Source organism: Mchenga conophoros, linkage group LG5 (genome assembly GCF_057382185.1).
Source record: "Mchenga conophoros isolate Kocher_MC1m ecotype Shallow Benthic linkage group LG5, M_conophoros_male_GT1.1, whole genome shotgun sequence".
Taxonomy (NCBI): Eukaryota; Metazoa; Chordata; class Actinopteri; order Cichliformes; family Cichlidae; genus Mchenga; species Mchenga conophoros.
In genome coordinates, this window is record NC_140530.1 from 8,144,393 (window position 1) to 8,169,376 (window position 24,984).

General features: G+C 39.8%; 1 protein-coding gene across 1 annotated transcript in view; it reads right to left on the minus strand.

Moving 5' to 3' along the window:
• Positions 1-24,984, minus strand: part of cntn6 (contactin 6) — a 152,740-nt gene that overhangs the window by 55,010 nt on the left and 72,746 nt on the right. Inside the window, exons 2-5 of the mRNA XM_085273026.1 lie at positions 12,638-12,698; positions 5,253-5,399; positions 2,207-2,330; positions 1,796-1,971 (exon numbers count right to left, since the gene is read on the minus strand). Of these exons, the coding sequence (XP_085129152.1) occupies positions 1,796-1,971; positions 2,207-2,330; positions 5,253-5,313 (361 nt within the window). The 5' untranslated portion in view covers positions 5,314-5,399; positions 12,638-12,698. The remainder of the gene's footprint in view (positions 1-1,795; positions 1,972-2,206; positions 2,331-5,252; positions 5,400-12,637; positions 12,699-24,984) is intronic.

The following is a 24,984-nucleotide window of genomic DNA, read 5'->3' on the forward strand; positions in this document are numbered from 1 at the left end:
AATGCTGAAAAGCATGTATGTGTCGTCAGGTCTGCCGTGGGTCCTTTGTAGGGCTGGGCTATATCATACCGTTCACGGTAATACCGGTGTAATGTTGGGCAACGATAGGAAAATGAAATATCGCGATAGAATATGGGTAAAATGCGCATGCACAGTGCCTTTGTTTACATACGCACATGGCGGCGACGCAGAATGAGAAGAGCGAAAGCGGATCGTTGAATGAAACGGATGAACCAGAATTGGTTTGTAAAAATGCTGCAACTTCAGTGGTGGTTTAGCTTTCGTCCGTCAGATACACAACAAAGCACTATTTTTGGTAGCGCATGCTAGCGGGCCGTCGTTATTACCGTGTTGTTTGGAAAATACAGCACACTTAAAATCAATCCTTTGATTTTTCTGAAAATCAACAGTGCCCCTTATAATCCCGTGTGCCTTATGTATGAATTCTGGTTGTTTTTACTGACCTCGAAACGATTTTATTTAGACGGCACTTGAAAATCTGTCAAATGTTTCAGTACAACTTTGCTAAGCTACGAACCCACCGCTTGATGGATTATCGGAGCATTACGGCTATATTAGGCAGGAGCCTCGCGGAGTGATACGTACGGTGCTTCAACATAATATTACCGTACTGTGTGTGTATAACCTCTTTTTAAGTTTTGTGGATATTATACATGGTTATGCTGAGGATACGTCGGCCAATTTCCACTGGAAATGCCTTTTGGTTAAACTGTCAGCGAGGAATTTGCATTTGCACTGTTAAATTTTTATATAACTTTAATGCACATAAAAAACAGCTGCTTGTTTAAGTGAAAATACATTGATGTTTTGTTTTGTTTTTTTGCACTAATAAAGTTCAGGAGTTGTAAAGTATTTTGTCTAGTGTCAATTATATCGTCAATTATATCGTTATCGCAAATTTTCAAATGTATATCGTGATAAATATTTTTGGTCATATCGCCCTGCTCTGGTTCTTTACACACAGTTTTTATCAGTGATTAATTATTAAAAAACAACTTTGCAAACAAAGGCCAGAACAGTTACATCAGAAAACTTGAATTTGTTAACTTCACAGCTAATTCTTTTTTAATCTGACTCCGTTTCATTGGTCGTCCACGCTGGACCTGCAGAGGCTACACACCTTGTTAGCAGTGCACCACAACAGTTGGCTTATGGCCATACTTAGAAGTTGGCAGATTAAACATGATGAACTTCTCATCAGAGAAGCTTCTGTGGGTCTGAAATAGCTGTTTAATGACCACAAAGCTTACAATATGCTATATTGATAATATTGTACTGGATGTAAATATGTTTTATATGGAACACTTAGAGGGACATCACAACTATCATCTAACAAATTTACTAGCAAAGCATTAAGAGTAACACGAGTATAAAAACTGGGATCAGATTTCAATATTTCTGAATATCTTACCATTCAAATAAGGAAAAACAGCCAAAAACAACCATTATCTCTGTCCAGTATCATGTTCTTGCCCAGAACAGAATACAGAATACTTCTGGGGTTTGGACACCTGGCCTGACGAATAAAATATTGTGTTCTGGGATTTTTCACCATCTCCTGACATTTTAAAGACCAAATAAATCAAATGATTAACCAGGGAAATTATAATAGAGATAAATGGAATTAATCATCGGTCGCAGCCCCACTCTAACTGTTTTGCATTCCGTTGAGTCACACATAATATCACACCGAGTCAAAGTGGGGTGGGAGAGTGGGATTTTTTTTCACTGCTGTTACAGTATGCATATTTAAAAAAAAGAAGAATCAACTCACATGCAAACTGGACTTTTGCCTCCCTGCTGACGACAGTCCCGAATGTGTTGGTGGCAATGCACTGATACACTCCCCCGTGATTGATGACATGAGGGTTACTGATCAGCAGGTTCCCCTCTACAAGGCTGTAGTTTAGATCTGAGTCCGTGTTTATGTCTCTTCCATCTACCTTCCACCTGCACAGACAGACTGATGAAGACTGAAGCATTTGCACCATCAATGAAAAGTGATGCTGGCCAAGAACATGTAGCTTTCCTGCTTTTCCAGAAAGCATCGCACAAGGAGACCAACGACTAAACACAAATACTTGTAGTGAACGACTGCATTAAAATATAAATGGGTTCTGTAAATTTGATCCCACACGCTGTAGTCTCACTTTGTAGATAAACAAAAAGCTGTCAAACCACTCACCTATAACGCGGAGGTGGGTTCCCTTTTGCTTTGCAGTTAATAAACACCTGCTTATCATCAGTGCTCATTGGGAAAATACTGTCGCTAGGTTCCTGGGTGAAGACGGGACCATGGCGTGTATTCTCTGCAGAGAGAGAAAAAAAACAAGAAAAGTACAATGGGGAAAAAAAAGCACTCATTGCTCAGAAAACTGTGTGTGAACTTAACACCTATTATAATTAGCTGCCAACATGGCTCCTTGAGCAGATCCTGCATTTAATAAACGCTCTCGTGCACATGTCACGAGGCAGATAATACATTATGATGAAAGAGCAATTAACCAAAGATAACCCTCAAGCATTTTGGCTAACTGACTGAGTTTTTCTTCCTCCTCTCCCGTCCTCATTCTTACACATCCACATACACAGTTATGATCGCAAATCTGTGCAGCACATAAATACATTTGAGTAACACATGGCTGAAATGTTACTACTACCATTACTACTACTACTAATAATAATAAGAAGAAGAACAAGAAGAAACAAAATGCATCATCATTAGTAATCATATCATTGGTCAACATGTTTTCAGTGTATACAGGTATATATGATATGTATTTCACTGGTGCTACTTCTATGTGTCACAATGCTTTCAACAGTGTACTGTGAAAGGAAATAAAATTTATCGAGGCGTATTTTCATATGCTTTAAAAAACATGTTACTTTACCTCGCAGCTGTACAGATTTCCTTTCCTTTTGATTTGAAATTTGATCCTTGAAACATTCCAATTTGTTCTGATTTCATGAAAATTGGATGAATAGTTTAGTGCCGAAAGTTTAGCCGACAAAATGTATTTTAGTCATTTCTGGTCTCAAGCTGACAAAGTAGCATATCATAAAAATCAGAGTCAAACAACAATTTTAAGCATCTTTTTCAGTTTAAGTGGCAGAAACTGGTACACCACCTGGAAATCACTGGCTAGCTGGCTTCCTCCTAATGATATCACACACACTGTAAAAGATGGCAAACATTTCCCAAGCACAGCTGAAACTATGACTTCTGGCAAAGCAGCTTCTACTATTGAATCAATAGTCCAAATATAAAAGAGTGTTGAGCTTGTGATTATTGCAAACATTTCTAACATGTTTTTGCTCCGTCTTTGGGGGCCGTTGAGTGCAGATTGATGGGAAAACATTTTTTATTAAAATGCCAAAAGACAACAAATACATGAAAGTACAGAAAAGCAAAACACAGAATCCAGTTTAAGCTGAATTACATGTCGAGAATAATTAGAAAGATGGACAAGTAACCCAGCTGGCTAATTGAATTATGTTTTATTTCATCTTTGCTTTAATGCAAGCAGGATGACTTGGTTAAGATGTTTACACGAGAGCCGCAGTAATCAAAGTAGTGCCCCATTCTGCTTATAATCTAATTAGACGAGCGCATGCAAAGCTGTATACATGTTGTTTGAGCATGCATGTCTGCTCCGTGAAGCTTGTTGTTTTGGTTTCCTCCAGCCAAACTATCAATACACAGGAGTAATTAACTGATATTGCACTAATTAGTCCCGTGAAATCTATCGTTTCTTTAGCAGATGCACGGCCACACTGTGGCACTCGCCCTCCCTCTCCACCGACCACGTGTGTCATATGCCCAAGCTGCACAGCAGCGCTGCTCCGGGGGGGAAAAAATTGTCCATTTGTCTTCTGGTGCACTTGAAAGGATGAGGTGCTTTTCTTTTATAATACAGTCTTTAACCTTGACTAGGACAAAACGCGCTCCCTCCCACACCATCATCACCATCATCCTAATGAGAGTGGGAGTCTTTGCCTCTGGTAAGGGCCTTGTTTCCCCAACCTCTGAGGGAGGTGCTTCATTTTTTTACCCTGTTTGCGGTGTCCTTTAAATTAAACAAATTAATGAACCTTTAACAGCGGGGCTATTTCACCTGGGAAACGATTGGGTTGGTTTGAGTTTGTGCTCGCGAACAGACCTGCCCTGAGAACACGCCAACTGGACTGACCACCAGCACAGATGAACACACACATACAAATTAACCTTAATTAGATTTCCTGGGAATGCAAGTGAATGTGCGCTCCGTAGTGAGCGCACATTCACTTGCATGTATGTAGAGTATAGCGTGTAATGACATGTGCATAACCCTCTATTCTCTGCTCTGTGACTGCAGACTACATTATGCGCCTCGGTGAAAATGCTGACTTGAGTCGAGGCTCTAAATCAATGGGAATGCAAGCATAAATAACAATACAATAGACCCCACTCCATATGCTGTATAAATTTAAATGTATTCCTTGATGCCTTGTAAACGGTTGGCTTGAGTTGAGCATACAGTATATTCTTCAAATGTGACTGTCAACACTAAATCTCTACGCTGCGCAGGTTGCCATGTTCAGAGCTCTTAGCGAGATTTTAATGCCTTAGCTGTAACTCATGCAGGTATTAGGAAAATAAAGTCTAACGCTCATCTGCTTTACTCAAAGAGCATCTCAGCACACTGCGAACCTGTGCTGCTGGGGAAGAGGCACAGAATAATTGAGTGTTGAGGAAAGAGTTAGTATGGATTTTTACAGTGCTCTGCCACAATTCATGGAAGTGGCAGCAGCTGGACATAAAGCAAGAAAATTGCATAATAAAACAGCGAGGCATAAAAAGACAAGAGACAGTGAGTCCCACACCGGATGCGAGTCTCTTTTCAAATGTTGGTCTTAACAATGATTCACATCATGAGTCTGAGGTGCTCTGAAAGGAAAATATGAACTCTGATTGTGGCTTAGCGCTATTATCAAAATTTCAATAAATTGATGCACAAAAGTTTTACCATTTCCTACTAAACACTGATTTTAATGAACAAATTGGATCAAATTGGTAGATTTTACCCACAAGCAAAACTAATAGAGTGATTTTTGAGGTCTCTATCTTTCGGTTTGATGTGCAATAGTAACATAAACACGCATTAAGAAAAGGGAAGCCCTTCCTTGCTCAAGATCCACTGTATTCATATTAGGTGTGTGTTATAAAAACGCGACTTCAATTGGCATCTCACCAGCAAGGCACTCTTTGAGTGACAGAAGGATTAACAGTTCCCATGGCAACAACATCTTCATTTTCCAAGGTCAAAGATTCTCCTTCTTCCCATTCAGTTGCCAGAGAGTGCAGAATATTTCCTGGGCAAACGCTCCTCCGTTTGGCTCTGAAAGAGATGGGAGGTAAATGTGTTGCTGTGAAGATGAGGAGATGCAGTCCACATCGAGCCTGCTAGGGAAGAGAAAAAAATAATAAAAAGATGGAACTTGTGGAAAACCGGTGAGCCATTAATAATTCATTCAACCAAATAAGCAGAGCCAAAATCCCATGCCGAAAGGCCAGCTAGCAGTCGATGGGGGAGCTGATATTTGGTGTACACACTGCTACACTATCTCCAAGAGAAAGTCAAGCAGAAAAAAATATCAGCTGATTTTTGCAGCTCCAAGGAGCATTTTAGTTTATTACTATTTAGCTCCCACAACCTATTTTGTCACACGTACCTTATTCATTAGTGGCTTCTTGCAAACACAAGAGGAAGGAGTTTTCAGGTAGCAGCTATAGCGGGGGCACAAGCATTTTAGAGTTGATTAGCTAAATATTTACCTCAGGAGACGGTGGTCTTGAATTTGTCAAATGAAGCGAACTTGTAATGAATGCTAATGTTGCTTCATATGTAATTAGGCATGTGTTTGCTTACAAGTTAAACATAACAACTAAATGTTAATAATATGCCAGTTTTGTGTTTACAGCTTGTTTTTCCTTGCAATGTAAATGTGTGGACAGGGTAGACTAATGATTTAAAGCTGTGTAAACAGAGCGTGACATCTTTGTGACATGCTATTAGCGCCTGTGTTGAAAGAAAAAGGAAAGATATAGTATAACTGCTATAAGGGTACATGAGTTTATGCTATTTTGTTGCATTATTGCCTTTAGTTTAGTTTTACACACTTTATATATATTTGAAAAGAGTTTTGTACATGTGTGAAGCTTCTACGGTTTTAAAAGTCGCAGTCTTTTTCTTTTATTTCATTTTATTCTATATTATATTTGGACAAAAGACGTGAAAGCTTCAGTGCTTCAGTCAAAAAGTAGTGCTTTGGGGTCATGTGACTAAAACAGTAAGGACAATGCTGTCATGCATATAGGCTACTTTTCTTACATTTGAAACAAACACATAATATTCTTTTAAATACTGAAAACAGGGGAATGAATTCTTCTCTGATTTATAGAACAAATTTATAGATTGGCAGATTTATAGATCAAATATTCAGAGTGAACATCTGTGCAAACTATGTGCTTGGAAAGAGTTGGTCATGTTGAGTCTTAGCCTGTGTGTGACCACAGTACGTGTTTAAATCTGACTGAGTTATGACTTGGAAATGAAGTTCAACCACTGATGCAAATTGTGACACTCGGTTACCGAGCTTCTTAAAGTATTTGTCTGCATGAGCTGTGTGTTACACATGGCTGTGTTGATAATGATTTAAATCAGCAGGTCAGACTAAAACAACAAACGTGATGTTTTGGATCACTGTCAGGAGGCTGCCTGTTCAACTTGCTAACTATATTTGACTCTCCGTTCATGGAAAGCAAAGCAGAATCCACAAAGCTGACACAGCATTTACACAACATGTACCTAAAAATGTACCAAATCGAACTCTGACCCCAAACATTATTAGACCGCCTGCCATATGATAAGGGATACGGATGTGTTGACCCCCCAAGATTTATTAAGTACATGTTTACCACACATTTTGCCTTCAAGAAAGTTTTACATTGTACTGACTAACGGTTAACACACTGTTTAACTTATAAAAGCTTAACTTGTATGTAAAAAACAAAACTCAATTAAAAAGAGTCAGAAAACCTGCCGAGTTCTTTTTTCCAGGTATAAGTATTTGCTCATTTTGTACTCTGCAGTAAAGAATGGCCCCAAACTCCTCTTGAACATGCAGTCTTGCTCTGCAGCTGCTTTAAATGCTTGTTTGACGTTGCTGCCAAAGGATTTTTTTTCAACATTATGTTTATTAAAGTTTTACATATATACATATATAAAGTACATACACAAACAAATTTACACAATAAACAAAACATAAGGTACATTCAATGAAAGCACTTGAGTCCATGAGACCTCTGACAGATTTTAAAGAATAATTTTCAGATTGCAGCATATGATTGTGGTCCTGTACAGGGAATAGCTAGGCTGTCCCTGTCTCACACAGCAAACCAGATAGATCTTTATTCCCAATATACTGGATGTAGCGCCCCCAAATTTTCTGGAAAATTTCTTGTTTATCTTTTAGAGTATATGTAATTTTCTCTAATGGTAAACATAAAGACAATTCTTTGAACCAATGTGAAATACTTGGTTTGCCAAGACTCCTCCACGTTAGAGCTATCACTCTCTGCCAAAGGATTTTTAACCAGTTACTAAAAGTGGGGGTTTTTTTCAGCAGCAAAGGGAATGTTTAAATGCTCTAAAAAAAATAACTAAAAGAAGAAAAAAAATCCTAAGAACCCCCCCAAATATCAAATGAGCATATTTTAACACATTTGGACTAAAGTTCAGGCAACTTGAAGTTTCCTGTTACGATGCAATCTACCTCAGATGAGATGTATTCCCGCCTTGAGTTGAGTAAAGTATAAACACTATACCCTCCTAGTTTCAAACAGATCTTTTCCTATAGAAGGGAAATGCCATAACCACTCGAATCAAGGTTCTTCTGCTACAGCTGTATTTATAAACCACTGTCAAATAAGAAAGTTCAACCACTGAGCTTCAACTGCTTCAAAAAACAAATTAAAATGAACTGTATTATTGTCAGACAACAAGTAAAATGAAAATGCATGACTGAGTGATCAAGCCTGTGGCAAAATAAATTCTTTTTCTTTTTTTACTTTCCCTCTAAACAATATAATATTGAGGTGTCAACAAACAGCAATCGAGGTATTAAATGTGGTTTTGGAGAATTATTACATCTAATATCCAGTGTTTGATACATTTCCAGTGATTAAACAAAATGTCAGTGTTGTACAACAATGCCACAAAGGCAAAGAGGGAACGCATACTGAAAGCTAAACTGTGTTTGTATGCGTACAACACTAACTACAGTGAACAAGAACAGTTAAAACTTGTACATTCACCTTAGTTTTACTGACGATCAGGTTGACTGAGTGCTGCTCAGACAAGTGCAAACCACATGCACTCATGAGGAGCACATGGATGATAGTGTTATCTGCAGGGTTTCCTCGAGGGTAACTTAGCCTCTTGCAGTCTTCTTCTTTAGTAGTCTTCTGTGTAACTCAAAAATCCCTGCTACACAGCTTTGAGAAAATTTATTAGGGTAACTACTGTAAGGCGAAGTTTGTTAGACTGGCAATGTTGTTGTAAATTTTGGAGATAAATAAATTTGAAAACCTTACTTGAATCAACGATTGCTAGCTGCAGTTAATCAAGACAAAAAAAAAAAAAAAAAAACGGCGCTAAAACAGATAATGTCCACAAATCATGAATAGAAGAAGGGAGAATGGACGTGTAGGGAGGAAATGCAGTCAATTTTTTCTTCTCTCTATTATTTATTCTGAGAGAGCTCAGTAGTGTTCATCCAAGCTTCGTCTTGTCAGGCATCATCATTGATTTGGTTTCCACTTTTTTAACCTTCAGCCTTTTTGTTTGTCATCCTGCCCACAGCCTTGTCATGAGTCTCAATCAAATACGGAAGGACTGATCAATAAAAGTTGTGGTTGATGTCTTTCCTTATGAGACTCACTAGATTGATGCATTTCCTGTTGTGCAGAAATGCAATGAAGAAACTTTATCCATCTAACAACTGAAGCCAGTCTTTTGACCTACTTAGGCTTCTGAGGTGTGAAATGTTCCCTTCTTTCAATAAACTGCCTCGCGTTGTGCTATTCTCAGCCTACTTTAGAGTCTGAGGTAATTATATGTTGATTAAGGTGCTGGATGAAGAGATTCTAAATGAATGACACCAAGCTGCATATGGTAATTACAGTTAGATGCGAGGCTTTTATTTTGGCCCAGAAGACACTTTCAATCGATGTGAAATGTTTTCCAGACATTTTGTCAAAACGCCTATCTGTGATCAATGCTGCTATAGACCAGCACCTGTAAGTAATTCCTAATCAATATGTTTTAAAATTCAGACACACTTGCTAAGTGCCATGTGAGCAGAACTCAGAACAAGTCAAATTAGACTTGGATGAAAACACTGAAAAAGCAGATCTTTTGCTTCTTTGCTTTTCACTGACAGTTACTACCGTGCCTTTTAAAGGTCTTGCTTAGAGAGTTTCAGAGATTTGAAAGCTCGTATAAGAAGATCTAGCTGCACTCTTTGAGGTATAACTTGTAGATAGGACTGCATTATCTATATTAATCCTCCCATCATTCATTTTTGCATGTGAGTCAAAGACAGGCCATTTGCCAATATAAAGATACCAGATTAGGAATTAGAGTCGTTGGTATTTCATGGATTGTGAGGATATGAAACCATTAAAGCCAATAGGAGAGGTTGCCTAACAAGCCCCTGCAGCCTAAAGTCATTAGTAGACTTGCTCTGCTCGCTGACAGATGTTAATTTATGTCGAGTTGTCCACTTTCACTTTTGGGATGATCAACTTTATTCTGTCCACTTGCAAACACCCTCGTTTGTTCACCATTCAAAGTCGGGCTCAAGGATTCTGGTCACATTTAGCAATAGACAGTAGCTATTTATGCGTAGTGCAGAGGCCCCAATCCCATAAGGTATATAAGTGAGGGAGCGGGCACTGTTCCTGTCTCAGACAGCACAAGTCTCTTTTAATGATGCATAGGTCCTTGGCATCCTCAGGGAGGATGTGTTTCTTGGTCACAGTCCAGAAATTTAAAGCAGTTGCTTGTGATCCCCATGATTAATTTATATACCCTAGAAAAAATACAATGGTAATAATTCTTGTGCCCAGTGGATGGTGGTCGCAGGTGTTGGAAATACCAAATGGGATGAGGCCAAGCTAATGGTGCCTGGAAGGGAAACTATCTGTCAAGGATAATCCCTAATACTGTAACACCCAGCATAGATAATGTCCTTTCCCCCACCTTTCTCCCCCCCACTGCCCATGATATTGAGATAACGGTGCTAAAATGATTACATGAGGAATGGGTACTGACACGGATAAATCTGTGTATCCAGAGTGAAGTTTTGCCTGGTTTAACAGAAGATTACCTTTCCCACTCTGAAACAGCCAAACTAAGCTAAGAATAAAAGGTGGGGTGGGGGATGTCCTGTGAACTCCAGTGAACCACGTTCCACTTCATTACACTCTGAGTAATTGGTTAAATATGTGACTACAGAAATTAACTTTGCCAGCCTTGCGAGAGGTAATTAAGGCATTTTTTCCTCTTTTTTTGGAGCAGGGAGGACAACCAAGATAAACGCAACATTCAGCATCACACAGAGCCAGGTAAAGACTGCGTAATCATAGCACAAAGTACCAACAGCCTGAAAACACATCCCTGATTTCACTCACTTCCTGATTGTTCAGTAATTATATGGTACGCTAATGCTAATATCAACATATGCCTTCACTGTAGAGCTGTCGCTTCAAAGTCTTTGTTTTATCTTATCCAAGCTGTAAATATCCACAAACCCACCTGATCTCAGATTACAGTCCATCTTAAATCCCATCAGCCACAAGGGAGCGTGAGCAGTGCTGCAGCTCAGGTGGCAGACTGTCACTCATTGTACAAGTGCATAATACAAACACTGAGTAGGAGAAGAATATTGAAAGCTAACACCCTGCCAGTTCAATACAGACTTAGCAAACAGAACTACATGAAGTTAGGGCGTGGAAGGACCAGAAAGACCTCAGATGTGAGGTGAATACTTATAGATGCTCAAGGAAAGAAGATACAGAATTCTCAGCTGTCTTTTGTCAACTTTTGCTTTTCATGCGGCAGGGTTAGGCCATAATTTGTGATCAGTTGTGTAGTTGGAAATGTTCCTACCAGTTTTCTGAAGCTGAAGGTTTCAGATAACCTTACAAAGAAGGACAGAACCATCCTTTAAGCAGTCATGATTTCCTGAGTTGATTTTTTTTCTCTAGAGGACCTGAGCCATTACCCAATGAGGTAATGTCTGCTAGCTCCATTTTACATTTTTAAGAAACATCCGGGTTACGTTAAGTACAGCTCCTAAATGATGCTCGTGAGGCCGCTGAGGAGGTGAAAGATGCTAGAGCTCCAAAACTGCTGTAAAGTTAGCAAGCTAGTTGCAGCTAATGTGGTAAGGGGGGAATGCTACCAATATCAAATTGCCATCCATTGAGGTAAAGTCAGTACATTTAGATGTAAATCTACAGTAGGTTAAACACCTTCGGTACAATGTGATGAGTATGCACAACCTTAAAGTAAAGGGGTGTTTACTTTTAGTAAAATACTGTGATTGGTTACTTTTCTCAGTAACACTGTAACATCAACGCTAATACTGGCTTTAGCTTTCATGTCCCGCAATTGGGGTGAGAAATATAGTAAAACTTCAAAATAATATTGCTTTATATGTACTTTTTTCATGTCAGTCATGTCGTAATCTGGTGTAATCTCAGTTTCGCTCTACTGTAAGCATAGCTTGGGTGTGCATTTTATGCTGTGATAATTAATGTAAATTGTTTTTACTGGATGAATTAAAATTAATATCATTTATCAATACTGTATGTCTGACAGATGGTTTGTATCTCACCTTGCTACAACAACTCAACAATATTAGAGTAAAACATATAATGGGAAATATGGAGGAAGAAAATGAGGTGTGAGGATGGGGAAACTGATTTAAGCAACTTTATATTGGGTTTCTTTACTATTAACGAAATGTTTCTATCACAATTACGCATTGCTTTATATAATTTGTCATTATTGTGGCCTCTTATCCTAATAATTTAATATTATCCAGATATATACATTTTAGTTACCAAACAAATTTCTGGGGATTATGTTGGTAAACAAGTTGTTTTACTGAAATACAACTACACTAATATTTTTTGGGGGGAAATTGTATTTTAAATAGACTTACCTTCACATTTAATCTGCAAACTAGCTCATCAGGGAAGTAAAGTTAGAAAATAGCCCCTTTTGACTAGCATAGCAACAACAACATTAAAGTGTCTTTATTTATTGACTGCATGTTTTAGACTACATGTTTTTACTTCTCCAAACCTAAAAAGTGTAATACTTTAAATACTTAAAAAATAGTAAATTGAGAATTGCTAGGACAGAACATACAGATATGGCTAGATTATGCTACCACAGTTCCTTTACCTGGAAAAACAGTAATTTATAGTCAGTCAGTCATTTATAGCATGCAATAAATCACAAAGGCCAAAGACAAGCATGTTTCACACTGATTGAATACTCACAGGAAGTAGAGTCTGCTTGCTCTTTCCTTCACAGGTAAGACACAATCAGTCCTTTGGCCAGCTAAGAAAAAAAAACAGAGGAAATGTTGAGTGATTGTAATAATACTTTCATGACAAGAGAATTCAAACTGAGTTTAAATTCAACCATACAATCTGCACAACCAAACAGGCTATTCCTTTAAAATCCCCTAGATTGAAGGCACAAAGTGATACAAGATTAATAAGTGATATGTTTCTAAAGAAAATGTACATCGGAGAGGTGCTGCAAATAATTATGTGAGGGGAAAACCTTCAGATATATAGATCTGCAGGAATCAGAATAAACGCTTTATCCTGTCACAATGTTAAATTCTTTTTATGATTATATTATATGAAAATAATAATTTTGCTGCTCGCAGTAGGATGGCTAAAACAACAATTCCTCCTTCGGCCAAATGTAATATTCGTTCATGGTGTTTTTTCAATCAGCATTTAAAAATCAAACAGAGCAACTGTTCCTTTGTTGTACAATAAGTTGTGAATACTGATAGATTGGATGCATTCCTATAGTGTCCTTGTTTCTATAAGTGATTCATTCTCTAGCTCAAGTGAGCCGCTTTAGTTTTTTTAGTTTAGTTTTCAGAGGGTGGAAATGTCAAAATAATTCTCATCTTTTCTTTGTTCATTATGTTTAATGTAAAGACTGTAAAGTTAAAGCTTAATAGGTCAGACTGTTTATAATATGTGATATGTTTCTTTCGTTTAGACATGACCATTTGTGTTTGCTCTAATAGTAGTCATGTACAAATTTTGTATATTTTACAAAACACAATTAAGTTGATCAGTGAAATTACTGAAATACTACTTTTTTGACTGTTAAACAAAAGTATACAGCAATCATGGAAAATGGAAAATATTCCAACATGTATGGAATTGGGTTTGTATTAAGTAATATCCATATTAAGTATAGCTTTTCCAGTTGAAAGAAAAGCATTTAGAGATTTAATGAAAACGAAAATTGCAGAGAATTTTATTTTTGTTTTATTAGTACTTTTGGTGCTTTTAGTAGTACTAATCTTTAGGTCTTATTGTCACATATATAGTTATTTCACAGATCATCACATTAATTATTTGGTCTATTCATCTTTATTGACTCTAATGTTTCCATAGCTGCTGTGTAATAATGAATAATGAAAAATAAATAAGAAATAATGAAAAAAGGAATGAACAGAACTAGCTAATGTAAAATGGCAATGAATTCCACAATTTGGGAGATATTACTGTTTATTAGCTGATCTGAGCGACAAGGAAAGGGGGTGCAGTGCAAGTACAGCAGCTCTAAGACATAAGACAGGGCAAGGCTATTTAAGGACTGAAAAACACACAAAATCATTTAAAAATAAAGCCTAAAATGGACAGGCAGCAATCTGAATTACAATAAAACATCGGTAATATTCTTCCATATTCTAGTCAAAAGTTGGGCTGCAGCATTTTTGCACCACCTGAACCTGAGACCGGCAGGACTGGCTAACACCCACATAGAAATAGTTACAGTAATCCAACCAAGTTGTGATAAAAGCATGACTGTGAAAAAGAAATTGGTGACAGAATCAGAATACTTTTTTAATCCCTAAGGAAATTATGTGGGTTACAGTTGATCCAAGACAGTAACAGACTAAACTATTAAAATAATACAATTTATTACAGATTTTACAAATTTAAGAAATAGCACTAATATATTAAAAAATGCTCAATTATAAATATCAAGAATTAACAGAGGTGGCTATCAAGAATATTGACAAAGAATATTACAGAGGTGGAATATATATGATTGATATTTGACTCTAACCTGTGAACTTTGTCATTCGCTATTTTACTGTAGAGCATGTGCAAAAAGGATGTAACTATTGCAGTGTTTACAGTGTATTAGGAGTTGTACAGGCAGACTTATATGCATCCCCGTGATAAATCCTTACTTTTAACATGCTGCTGATAATAAAGTGCACTTCATTTACTGATCATCGGCAAGTGTGATCACTACTACAAAAGAAGTTGTTTTAGCAGTTTGCAAGTCTGGAGCACTGCGGTATGTGTTGACACAATGCCACATTTTCCACAATTCCCAAGAAGTGGACATGCCAGCAAATTTAGAAAAAGTTCTCAGGGAACCTGCAAAAAATCCCAAGATCTACATCTAACAAAACAGTCCTCAGTCAGCAAGTTAAATGTTAACGTTCATGGCAGTAGAATTACAAAAGACTGGACAAGTATGGCTTGTTGGTAAGAGATGCCAGGAGAAAACTTCTTTCTAAATAGGACATGGCAACACAGCTTAGATTACAAAGTTGCATCTATACAAAAATGCAAAAGTTCTGGAGCAGGCACGACCAAAGTGGAGATGTTTGGTAGTAATGCACAGAACCATATTAAGCAAAAACCAAACAGAGCATGTTTGCACAAATGGAGGAGATTTACACCATCACTACCAACAGAGGTGAAGATTTTGGTCCAGTCTGCACTCATGAAATCCTGTAGTGGGATCTCCAGAGAGATGCATGAATGAATGAATGCCTGGAAACCTCTGTCAATTGGAGCAAAACTACAAGGAAGAGTGGGCCAAAATTCCTCAACAATGGCTTTCTTCAAGTTATTGCTATTAAAGGTTGTTATAAGCAGAGATGGGCAGTAACGCGTTACTTGTAACGCGTTACTGTAATCTGATTACTTTTTTCAAGTAACGAGTAAAGTAAGGGATTACTATTGCAAAATCGGTAATTAGATTACCGTTACTTTCCCGTAGGAACGCTGCGTTACTGCGTTACTAAAACCGTGATTTTTTTTGCGAGAATGTCTCATGACAGTGACGTAAGCAAGTGCGACGTTGGTGACAGCAGCTGTGTGCAGATCAACAATGGATAATATATCGAGTGCGGGAGAGAGTATGAGCGTGCAGCGTTTAAAGTGTGGAAGTACTGACCTTACTTTGAGTTTGATTCCATAAAAAGTGACAAAAACATTAGTGTCCGCTGTGCGTGGGAAGAAAACTTCTTTTTACAGCGAAAAAACCCTAAACTTCCGAGCAAGCACCGAGTAGCTACGACGTGATGGGAAACTCACAGAGAAACTCGCGCAGATTCTTCAACTGACCGCAGCACACCTACACCAGGGTAACCCTCCGCCTACCCTGCTCCTGCTTTACAGGTGAAAATAGAGCAAAAGGACCGCTGAGTCTTTGACTTTATTTATTTTCTGCTGTGTTTTACTTGCATCTGTTTGAAAGAGTGAGTGAAAACACAAAAAATATTTTATTTTATGTGCTGGAATGTGTAGAAAATAGGTTTAAATGTTAAACTAATTTATTCAAGTCAGAGAATGTTGCATATAATTAAATGTTTTGCTTGATGCATAAAGTTAAAAGATTAAAACTGATAAAACAAGTTAAAAAAAGAGACTTTTCCATTTGATTACATTTTGTATGATGGATTATGTAGAAAAAGTAGAATTGGGCTGAAAGATCTATCGCTTTATCACCTCTTCAGGTTGTAAATCGTGTTTTTAAAAAGTAACTAAGTAACTAAGTAACTAAGTAATTAATTACTTTTGAAAATAAGTAATCAGTAAAGTAACGGGATTACTTTTTGGGGGGAGTAATCAGTAATTAATTACTGATTACTTTTTTCAAGTAACTTGACCAACACTGGTTATAAGATACTGAGTCATGGGCTGTACTTTCTTTTTCACAGGACTGTAGATTCACAAATATCAACTAAATTCCGTGGGCAGTAGCAACCATAGGCTTTATGATACTTTGTAGCACCTCATTTAGCTTTAAGCTTGTGTCAATGGCTGTGACCCATTTTAGCTCCTACCTTTGTGGAACAACAATTACAAAGGTGTAGTCATAGTATGAATGAGAGCTACTGTGCTGAGCAGCTGCCCCCTTCTCCACATATGACAGCCCACACAGAGGATTGAGGGTAACATTAAATAGGACATGTTTTGCATTAACAAACACTGGTCCCACTTTCCTGAATGTGAAAATACATTTCTACAAGAGATAACATTTGTAAGGAGGAAAAGTCAGATATCACAAACACGTGCTTCGAGACACTGCAGAACTAATCATAATGACCTGAATGTCTGCACAGGCACCACAGAGGCCATTTACTCAGTGCAATTTGGTTTCCAGCAAGACTCCTGCAGAGCCATCACAAAAAGACTGATTGATTCTGGAGCTGGACAGAGCCTTGCTTGCCCTGGCCTAAATAATAATAATAATAATAATAATAATAATAATAATAATAATATGAGGAAGAGCAACCAAAAGGGAAAGAAAAACACTGCGAACAGTAAACTGCAAGCATCAGCGGTGTCTTTTCCTTAAGTAAAAAAACTGGAAACATTTTTAATTTGAGAATGATTTTGTTTAGAACTAACAGGTATTACACAAGAGATATACTTGAGGAAAACACAGAGAGAAACAGCTTCCGTTGGGAACTTGTTTAAAAGCGTGGAAACCTTTCAAGAAATGAAATGCATTGAAATTCAAGACTCAGCTCACTGTAATGAAACTTACTAGCTTATGCTCTAAAATTGTCTGCATAAGCACTCAATTGTTGTTGCTTGCATCATTTAAAATGGAATTTTCCTGGGATAGCATACATTGGGAATATCTTGATTGGTTTTTTGATTAAATTATACCTACCTGCATCTTTTTCTTTAAAGATGCCAGAGATGTCTACACTATAAATATGTATCCGCTCAATCCTGTTTAAGTAGGAATAGTATTATCTGGGACTTCCAATAATTTTCTTACAGCTGTATCTGTCATTGATATGATCATAATCCAGTACAAATCTACAATGTTCTTAATTTTTAAATTAAACGTTTGACGGTAAATGACCAACCTTTTCTTATGCCAAACACAGAACTTCTCGTATTATATTAGTCCAGTGGGAATCACCATCTTTGTAATTTTCCTCTTTTATGATGCCTCAATTAGACTGTAAAAAATCCAGTCATATGGAAATGGCAGATGTGTCAAACCACAAAAACGATCTCCATGGCTACATTATGGATCAGTGAGTGTTGGTTTACTTAACCTTTCTTCCATGAGGTTCTTTTAGTATATGGTAAGCAAGAAAGTCTTTAAGTGGTGATGGGGCTAGGGTCCTCCAAATCCCCCAGCTACAGGGCTGGTGGTTTGATCTGACAGACTGGTCCATCTTTGAACAGCAGGATTTAGAGATCTTCACACAGTCTGTCCTGCTGTGTAGAGAATGTGACAGCAACCAAAACCATCCAGATTTTTCCTAACCGAAAATCTATGTGGTCAGGAGGAGACTGAGAGTGGTTAACCCCAGGAGAGCTGCTAGCCCCAATGGCATCTATATCCCAGCATACTGCTGCAGGGATCCTCACCAGGCTGTTCAACCTCTCCTTGACTCATGCCACCTTTATCACCTGTCTGAAGGCCTCCACTATCATTCCCATACCCAAAGAGCCTGGAATAGACAGTCTCATTGACTACAGACCTATAGCCCTCATGTCTGTAGTCATCAAGTGTTTTGAGTGCATTAGAGACCATCAACCCCCCTCCCCCGACCCCTACCTGTTTCCTTACAGAGCAAATCGGTCCACGGAGGATACCAACACCATTAACCTTCACAAAGTGAGCTAAGTGAGGATGCTCTTTGTGGACTCAGCCTTCAACACCATAATCCCAGACATTACTACCAACTGAACCACCTTCTGATCCCCACTGCCAACTGCTCCTGGATCAAAGCCATCCTCACCAACTGGCCTCAATCAGTCAAACTCAGACCCAACCACTCTAATGTCCGTACGTAGATGACACCACCGTGGTTGGGCTCATGTCTGATGGAGATAAGACGGCGTGCACTGGTGCTCAAAAAATAACCTGAAGCTGAGGGACAGACAGGTCCACTTCCCACTCATTATGAATAGAGAACGGGTGGAATCTGTCTCGACCTTCAGATTTCTGGGCACCCTCATCTCCGCTGATATCACCTGGACCATAACACAAACTCCCTAAAGAAGGCCCAGCAGCAGCCGCTCTTCCTCCCTGTCCAGAGGGAGAATAACCTGGACCAGAAGCTGCTGCTGGCCTTCTAACGTTCCTCAGTGGTTTCCTACTCTCTGGGTGTTTGGTAAGCAGGGTGTCATGGTCCGGGTGAGCACGGGGTTTTTCCACTCCGCTGGGTTCTACCTTCAGGCAGAGACTCCAATCAGCTTCCACACCTGGTTCCAATCAAGTCACCTGCATATAAGACCAGCATTCACAACAGACCTCTGCCAGATCTTCTGCTAACCCATGTCAGTGCTAGGCTGCGAACCCCTTGTGAGAACCCTCAACTACTGCTTTTCCATCACTGTGTTTTTCTTTGTCATAGGACCCACCTGGCAGTCACGTTTCCCGAACTACTCTCATCTCCGCCTGGACGCTGGTTCTGTCATCTGGTTTCTTCCTCTCCACCATCAGACTACACCTGCCTGCCTCCCTGCCAAGTCCCTCACTCCACGCATATTCTGGATCCTCTCTGGACACTCCTCACCCGGAACCCCCTGGACACCCCTTCCTCACATGACACTTTAAACCTGCAACGCGTAAGCCCTAACCTCCATAGCCTAATCCTGCAGCTGTGATTCACTGGACTGCCACTGACTACTTGTCTCTTCTCATTATAGTGACTACGTACCTCCATCCAAGCCGCTGCCCCTTTTTTCCATCCGTGAAATCCAGCACCTAGCCATAGCACTCAGTTTCATGTTCACAGTTTGGCCTCACAGTTCACAGTTCATAGCATTTCATAATTCATAGCATTCATAGTCTCCTGTTGTGTAATTTCACTAGACACTTGTAAATAAAGCACTGTGTTCACGCCCGTTTGCCTCCCTCTGTGTCTGCATTTGAGTCCACACCCACAGCCGGGCCCTCTCGGCCGTAACACAGGGGCCACAACTGAGAACAGGAAGGCTGTGCAGAGGGTTATTAACACTGTCCAAAAACCCTACCCTCTGCCACCCCTGGAGGCCATCGCCAGATCCTCTCATCTCAGGAAAACCAGGGCCATCACAGACGATCCCTGTGCTCACCACCTGTTTGACCCGCTGCCCTCTGATCGACTCCTCAGGTCACTTAGGTCCAACGCCTCCAGACTAACAAACAGCTTCTTCAACTGGGCCATTCGAACTGTCAGCAAATACTGAGGCCCCCCCCCCCCCCCCACACACACACACACACACACACACACTTCATCAATCTGACCCATGGTCTGAGTAATCCCCATCAATCAGGCAAGTCACGCACACCAAGTCTTTTCTTTGCACCAATTCCAAGCACTTTGGAACTCTTTTGTTCTCTAATGTGTGCCTTTCTCTTATTTTTGGGTATATTTCTCCTGTTTACTATTTATTCCTGCTGTCTACTATATATTTTATTCCAGCACCTACAATTTTGTTGTACATGTACAATGACAATAAAGGTCTATTCTATTACATTTTATTCCATTCTATAATGAAACAAGGCCAGAAATAGAACATTTATTCATCATCAGTGAAAATTCATCCACATCAACACAGGGCACTGGCTAACTGAGACACCTATGCAAGCTAATTTATTTCTGTGATAGGCAGGAAAGACTAGTTAGTTTCAAAAATCTGGGGAAAAATTGTATAGCTCTCCCACACCTTTCATCCCAGCAGGAACAATTTTCTCTTCCTGCTCTCTGCCTGTCTCCAAGTAAGAAGTCAGTGGTGGCTATCTCCCAAAATCTGTGATATGTTCAATCCTATATCCCGCTCTCCCTCCAAACTTTCTGACTCATTTCCAGATTCAAACCAGTGCCTATAGCTATAAAGAAAAAAAACCTGTAGACACAATACACCCCAACAACACACTAGTATTCTGTCTGAGTTTTATCCTAGGTGATATTTAGGGTTAAGTTTAAGATTAAGTCGCTTAATCAGTTCCCTGGTGTTAAAATTACTCAGGTTTCTCAGGTGAAACTTAACATGATTTAATTAACACATCAAATTTATGCCTCTCTGCAAGGTCACAAATCTGACTACATTTCTCTGACTGTAAATCTATCCAAGTAGTTGTTTCACACCTGAAACTGTCTGATAATGTCTAAAAACAATGCTCGAAATTGTGCACTTTAGCAGTTGTGTGACAACCAAGGATGCACAGCCCTTTCTTAATCCCAAGATATCTACTACAGCTATTTGGATAAAGCCCATGAAGTCTGAAAGATATGCACAAGGTTTCCTTTGATATTATTGCATTGACTAAACGGTAGTAACCAGATCGAAAAGCAGCGCACATTTCGGTGCTTCATTTCGGTACTTTTTTTTTCCTGAGATGTGATACACTTTAGATTTTAGCCAATCATTTTACGTTTCTGAGGATAGTAGGCGGGCCCAGGTACGTACGTTCTTTTAGAGCAGAGCTACAGATTAAAAATGCCCAAGACAAAGCGGTCAAAAGTCTGCCTGTACTCCACAGCAAAAGATGCAAACTCAGCAGCCTGCAACAAGTGCTTTAAGCTGATACTGTGATACTGTGCAAAGGAGGTAACACCTCAAATCCGATGAAACACCTGGCGACGCATAGCGTTTTTTTAAAAGCCGAGAAATGCACCGTATTTGATAGATTGCTGCGAGACCTCACACCGTGCACATCTACTGCGGGTGTGGTGCTTGTTATCGGACCCGGAGTTAGCAACATCCCCCACAAACCCGAAGAGTAGAGTCCTGGCCCCTAGCCCTGCCAGTGTAGCAGAAATGATAAGGATGATGATGGCAGCAGCAGCCGTTCTTCTCTGTGTGAGAAGCTAAATGGTGTTTGTGTGTAATTTACGTTCTGTAGGCTAACCACGTTATTACATTAATGCATGTAAGGTGAACTACCAAACACCGTCGTAGTTACATGAGGCTGTCTTCTTGTTTGATGGCAGGTGCTCCCTTCACCCTGGCCAAAAAGGCTAAAAAGACCAAAGAAAAAGTGGAAAACAGTTAAACATGAGAGGTTTTTGGACAAAGTTTGTGTTTTTTTCATTGTTTAAGCACTGCTTCCAGCCAAGAGTGATACCATATATGCCCCATAGCTGCAGAAAAGGCTAACATTGTTATCTTTTTACAAAAAAACAGCTAAACATGAGAGGTTTTTGGACAAAGTTTGTTTTTTGCAAACATGCAGGTTTACATGTTAAACAAACTTCTTCAAGACAAAGCCTGTTGCATGTAATTTAATTTAGTTTTAATTTTAATGTGCAAAAGATTAAAACTCATAATTTTTTTTAAAAAAGATGCTTTCCATTTGGTTCAGTTTTAATATGATGCATTATGCATAAAAAATAGAATTGGGTTGAAAGGTCTGTAGCTTTATTACGTATTCAGGATGTGTATCATGTTTTTTTTTAAATTAACTAAGTAACTAATTACTTTTAAAAATAATTAATCAGTAAATAACGGGATTACTTTTTTGGAGAAGTAATCAGTAATTAGTTACTAATTATTTTTTCAAGTAACTTGACCAACACTGTTAATAACTGGGAATGCCTATGCCTATGACTGAGATCTAAGTTGGATGTCTCACTTATATTGGGTAAAATTATCTGAAAAATAATTTGCCTTGCTATGTGGTACAGAAAGATTTTGGTTTTGCTTTTTTTTTTTTAGCATCTAATAAATCTGTTTGTGTGTTTCATCTGCAGAATTTGTAGATGCAGGTTGCTAACCAAGATTGCTTTGCTTTGGTTGAAATATGGTCAATTCTTGTTCCCAAATAACAACAAGAGGCTAATGTTTAAGAAGAACCCAACAGGTTATTATAGTTAACTAAAAGTAAACTAGATCTGTGATTTAGTTATTGGCGTGGCTGTAGCTCAGGTTGCAGAGCAGGTCAGCCACTAATCAGAAGGTCAGTGGTTTGATCCCAGACTGCCTCCTGGCTGCATGCCAAATATCCTTGGGCAAGATACTAACTCCATGTTTGCCTACTGGTGGTGGTCAGAGGGCCCTGTGGCGCCAGTGTCCGGCAGCCTTGCTTCTGTCAGTGCGCCCCAGGGCAGCTGTGGCTACAATGTAGCTTGCCATCGCCAGTGTGTGAATGTGAGCGTGAATGACTGAATGTAGTGTGAAGTGCTTTGGGGTCCTTAGGGACTAGAAAAGCGCTATACAAATGCAGGCCATTTACCATTTCTTTTAGAAAACTAATAAAAAAATTAAATACAGTAAATATCCTTAGTTTCAGTACCTGTTGGTAAATAAATATTACAACTTGCCTGATGAAGCATTGATGGGCATGTTTATTGCGACCCTGTCAACTTACTGCAGAAGCTGAAGTAAGTTGCACCAGTATTAATTGGTTCAAGGACCCTGGAATGTACTTTATTTCTTCCTTGCTCACTATTTAAACTTCTTGGTTTTAAATTTATTATCTCCCCCTGCTGGTAATGCAAATTCTGCATGCATGTCCATTTCATGCTTGCATGGGAGAGGCAAAACGTGAAATGCACATGGTGGATTGGCCTGTCTGCACGCTTTGTCATCATACTGCGTTGGGTCGTACCCATAGTCTACGGAGCTCCCGGTGGATATGGTGTACACCTCACCCCTGGCGTCGTTACCCGCCTCTCAATTTTAAATACACGTAGACATTGAGGGCTATCAGGAGGGACTATGCGCTTACCTGCTGCTCTCTGGCAGGTAGCTCCATGCCCTCCTGGGTTTTAAATGCACCTTAGAACACACATGCATCAACACTACAATGAGCGGGTGGAGGGAGGTTTGGAGTCTTCTCTCACCCCCATTCTCTGCGACCTGCTGGAGCGGGGGGGCTAGGAGGAGGAGTTGGCCGTCCGACTGCGGTCTGGAGTGTGGGGCCTCCCTGCTGCTGCGGAGTCGGGGCGGTCTGCCTCTCCCCACCGCAGGGAAAAGGGTAACACCACCTGGGTCTGGGTGCAGTTCCCCCCTCCAGGGGCAAGGGTACCTAGACCCGGTTCGTAGATAACGCTTGGGGAGTGTGATCGTGTGTACAGCGTCTCTTTATGTCTGTCTCCACGTTGGTTGAGTGTGGAGTAAGTGCATATGAGAGCATGAGGGTGGGAAAGGATGTTTGTGTCTGTGTGTGCGTTGACATCGGTGCGTTGGTGGTTCTTTGTGTCTGGGGATGGGCATCCAGGTACACACCGGCTCACTCCTTGGCGGCTGCTTATCGGGGCCTGGAGCCTGGGGCTCGCTCGGGCCACTTCGGAGGTGGGGTGCCCCCGGCCTCTCGGCCTGGGGCTCGGTCACTCAGGCACAGCTGGCTGCCAGCGGAGCTCACGGGCGCGTCACTGCAACCCTCCCTGGCTTCTGCTCTGCGGCTGCTGAGTGACCCCTCATCTGGGACTCTCCTCAGCTCTTTCCGGGACAGTGGCGCAGCTGCCCCTCTGTTGGTCTTTCTTGGTCTCTTGTGTTCTGGGGGCCTCTGGATGTCTGGAGTTTTGATCTCCTCCATACCTGCTTCATGCCCTGGAGGACGGGGCTGTGGCCCCCCCCCACACACCCTCTAGCAGATCATTACATGAAGGAACCTTTTAAAAAAACAAGCGCGTCCATGCTCACAGGTGTACACACGGGTGATCACACCCACAAACTACACCCTTTTTGGCTCCTACCTCAAAGCACACTGTTCTGTTGATCTTATGTGCTGCACAATAATGTTTAATATTTAGTATTTACTGTCATATTCCCATATATCATTGTGATGCTGTTTATTCTATTACTCTTGTTCTCTTCTGCTTGTTTTCTTTTTTCTTTCTCAACAGGTGATCCAGGTGATCGATAGATGCATTTTTTTTTCCTGCCCATTCTGTTGGTTTTTGTCTTTTGCCCTTCTCCCCCGTCCCTCTTCTCAGCTGTTTCTCTTTCCCTCTTTCTTTCTCCCCTTCTTTCCCCCAGTCAAGTCTGTCCCGTATTCAGCAATTGAAAATAAAATAAACAATAAAATGTGAATCAAATGGACCATTACGGCAAGGCTGGGATGGTCAATTTGGTAAAGTAAATCCGTTGGGCATCTTTCTTTGCCTTTAGACAACAATTCTGATGGCAAAAGAGCCAAACGGGACAGGCACAAAAAAGAAAAAAAGAAAAAAGGATATGGATATGTTAAACCACACACCGTCATAGAGACTTGCGAGTGCTATTAGCAAGGGCACTTCATGTTCCCCATAAAATGCCATTGCTAACATAGATAAAAAAAATAAAAAAAAACAATACCTGAAGAGGGTAAGTGAAGGACCCTTATTAATCAACACTCTGAGACACTTGACTTTCCACAGAACTCAAGTTCTTCAGTTCAA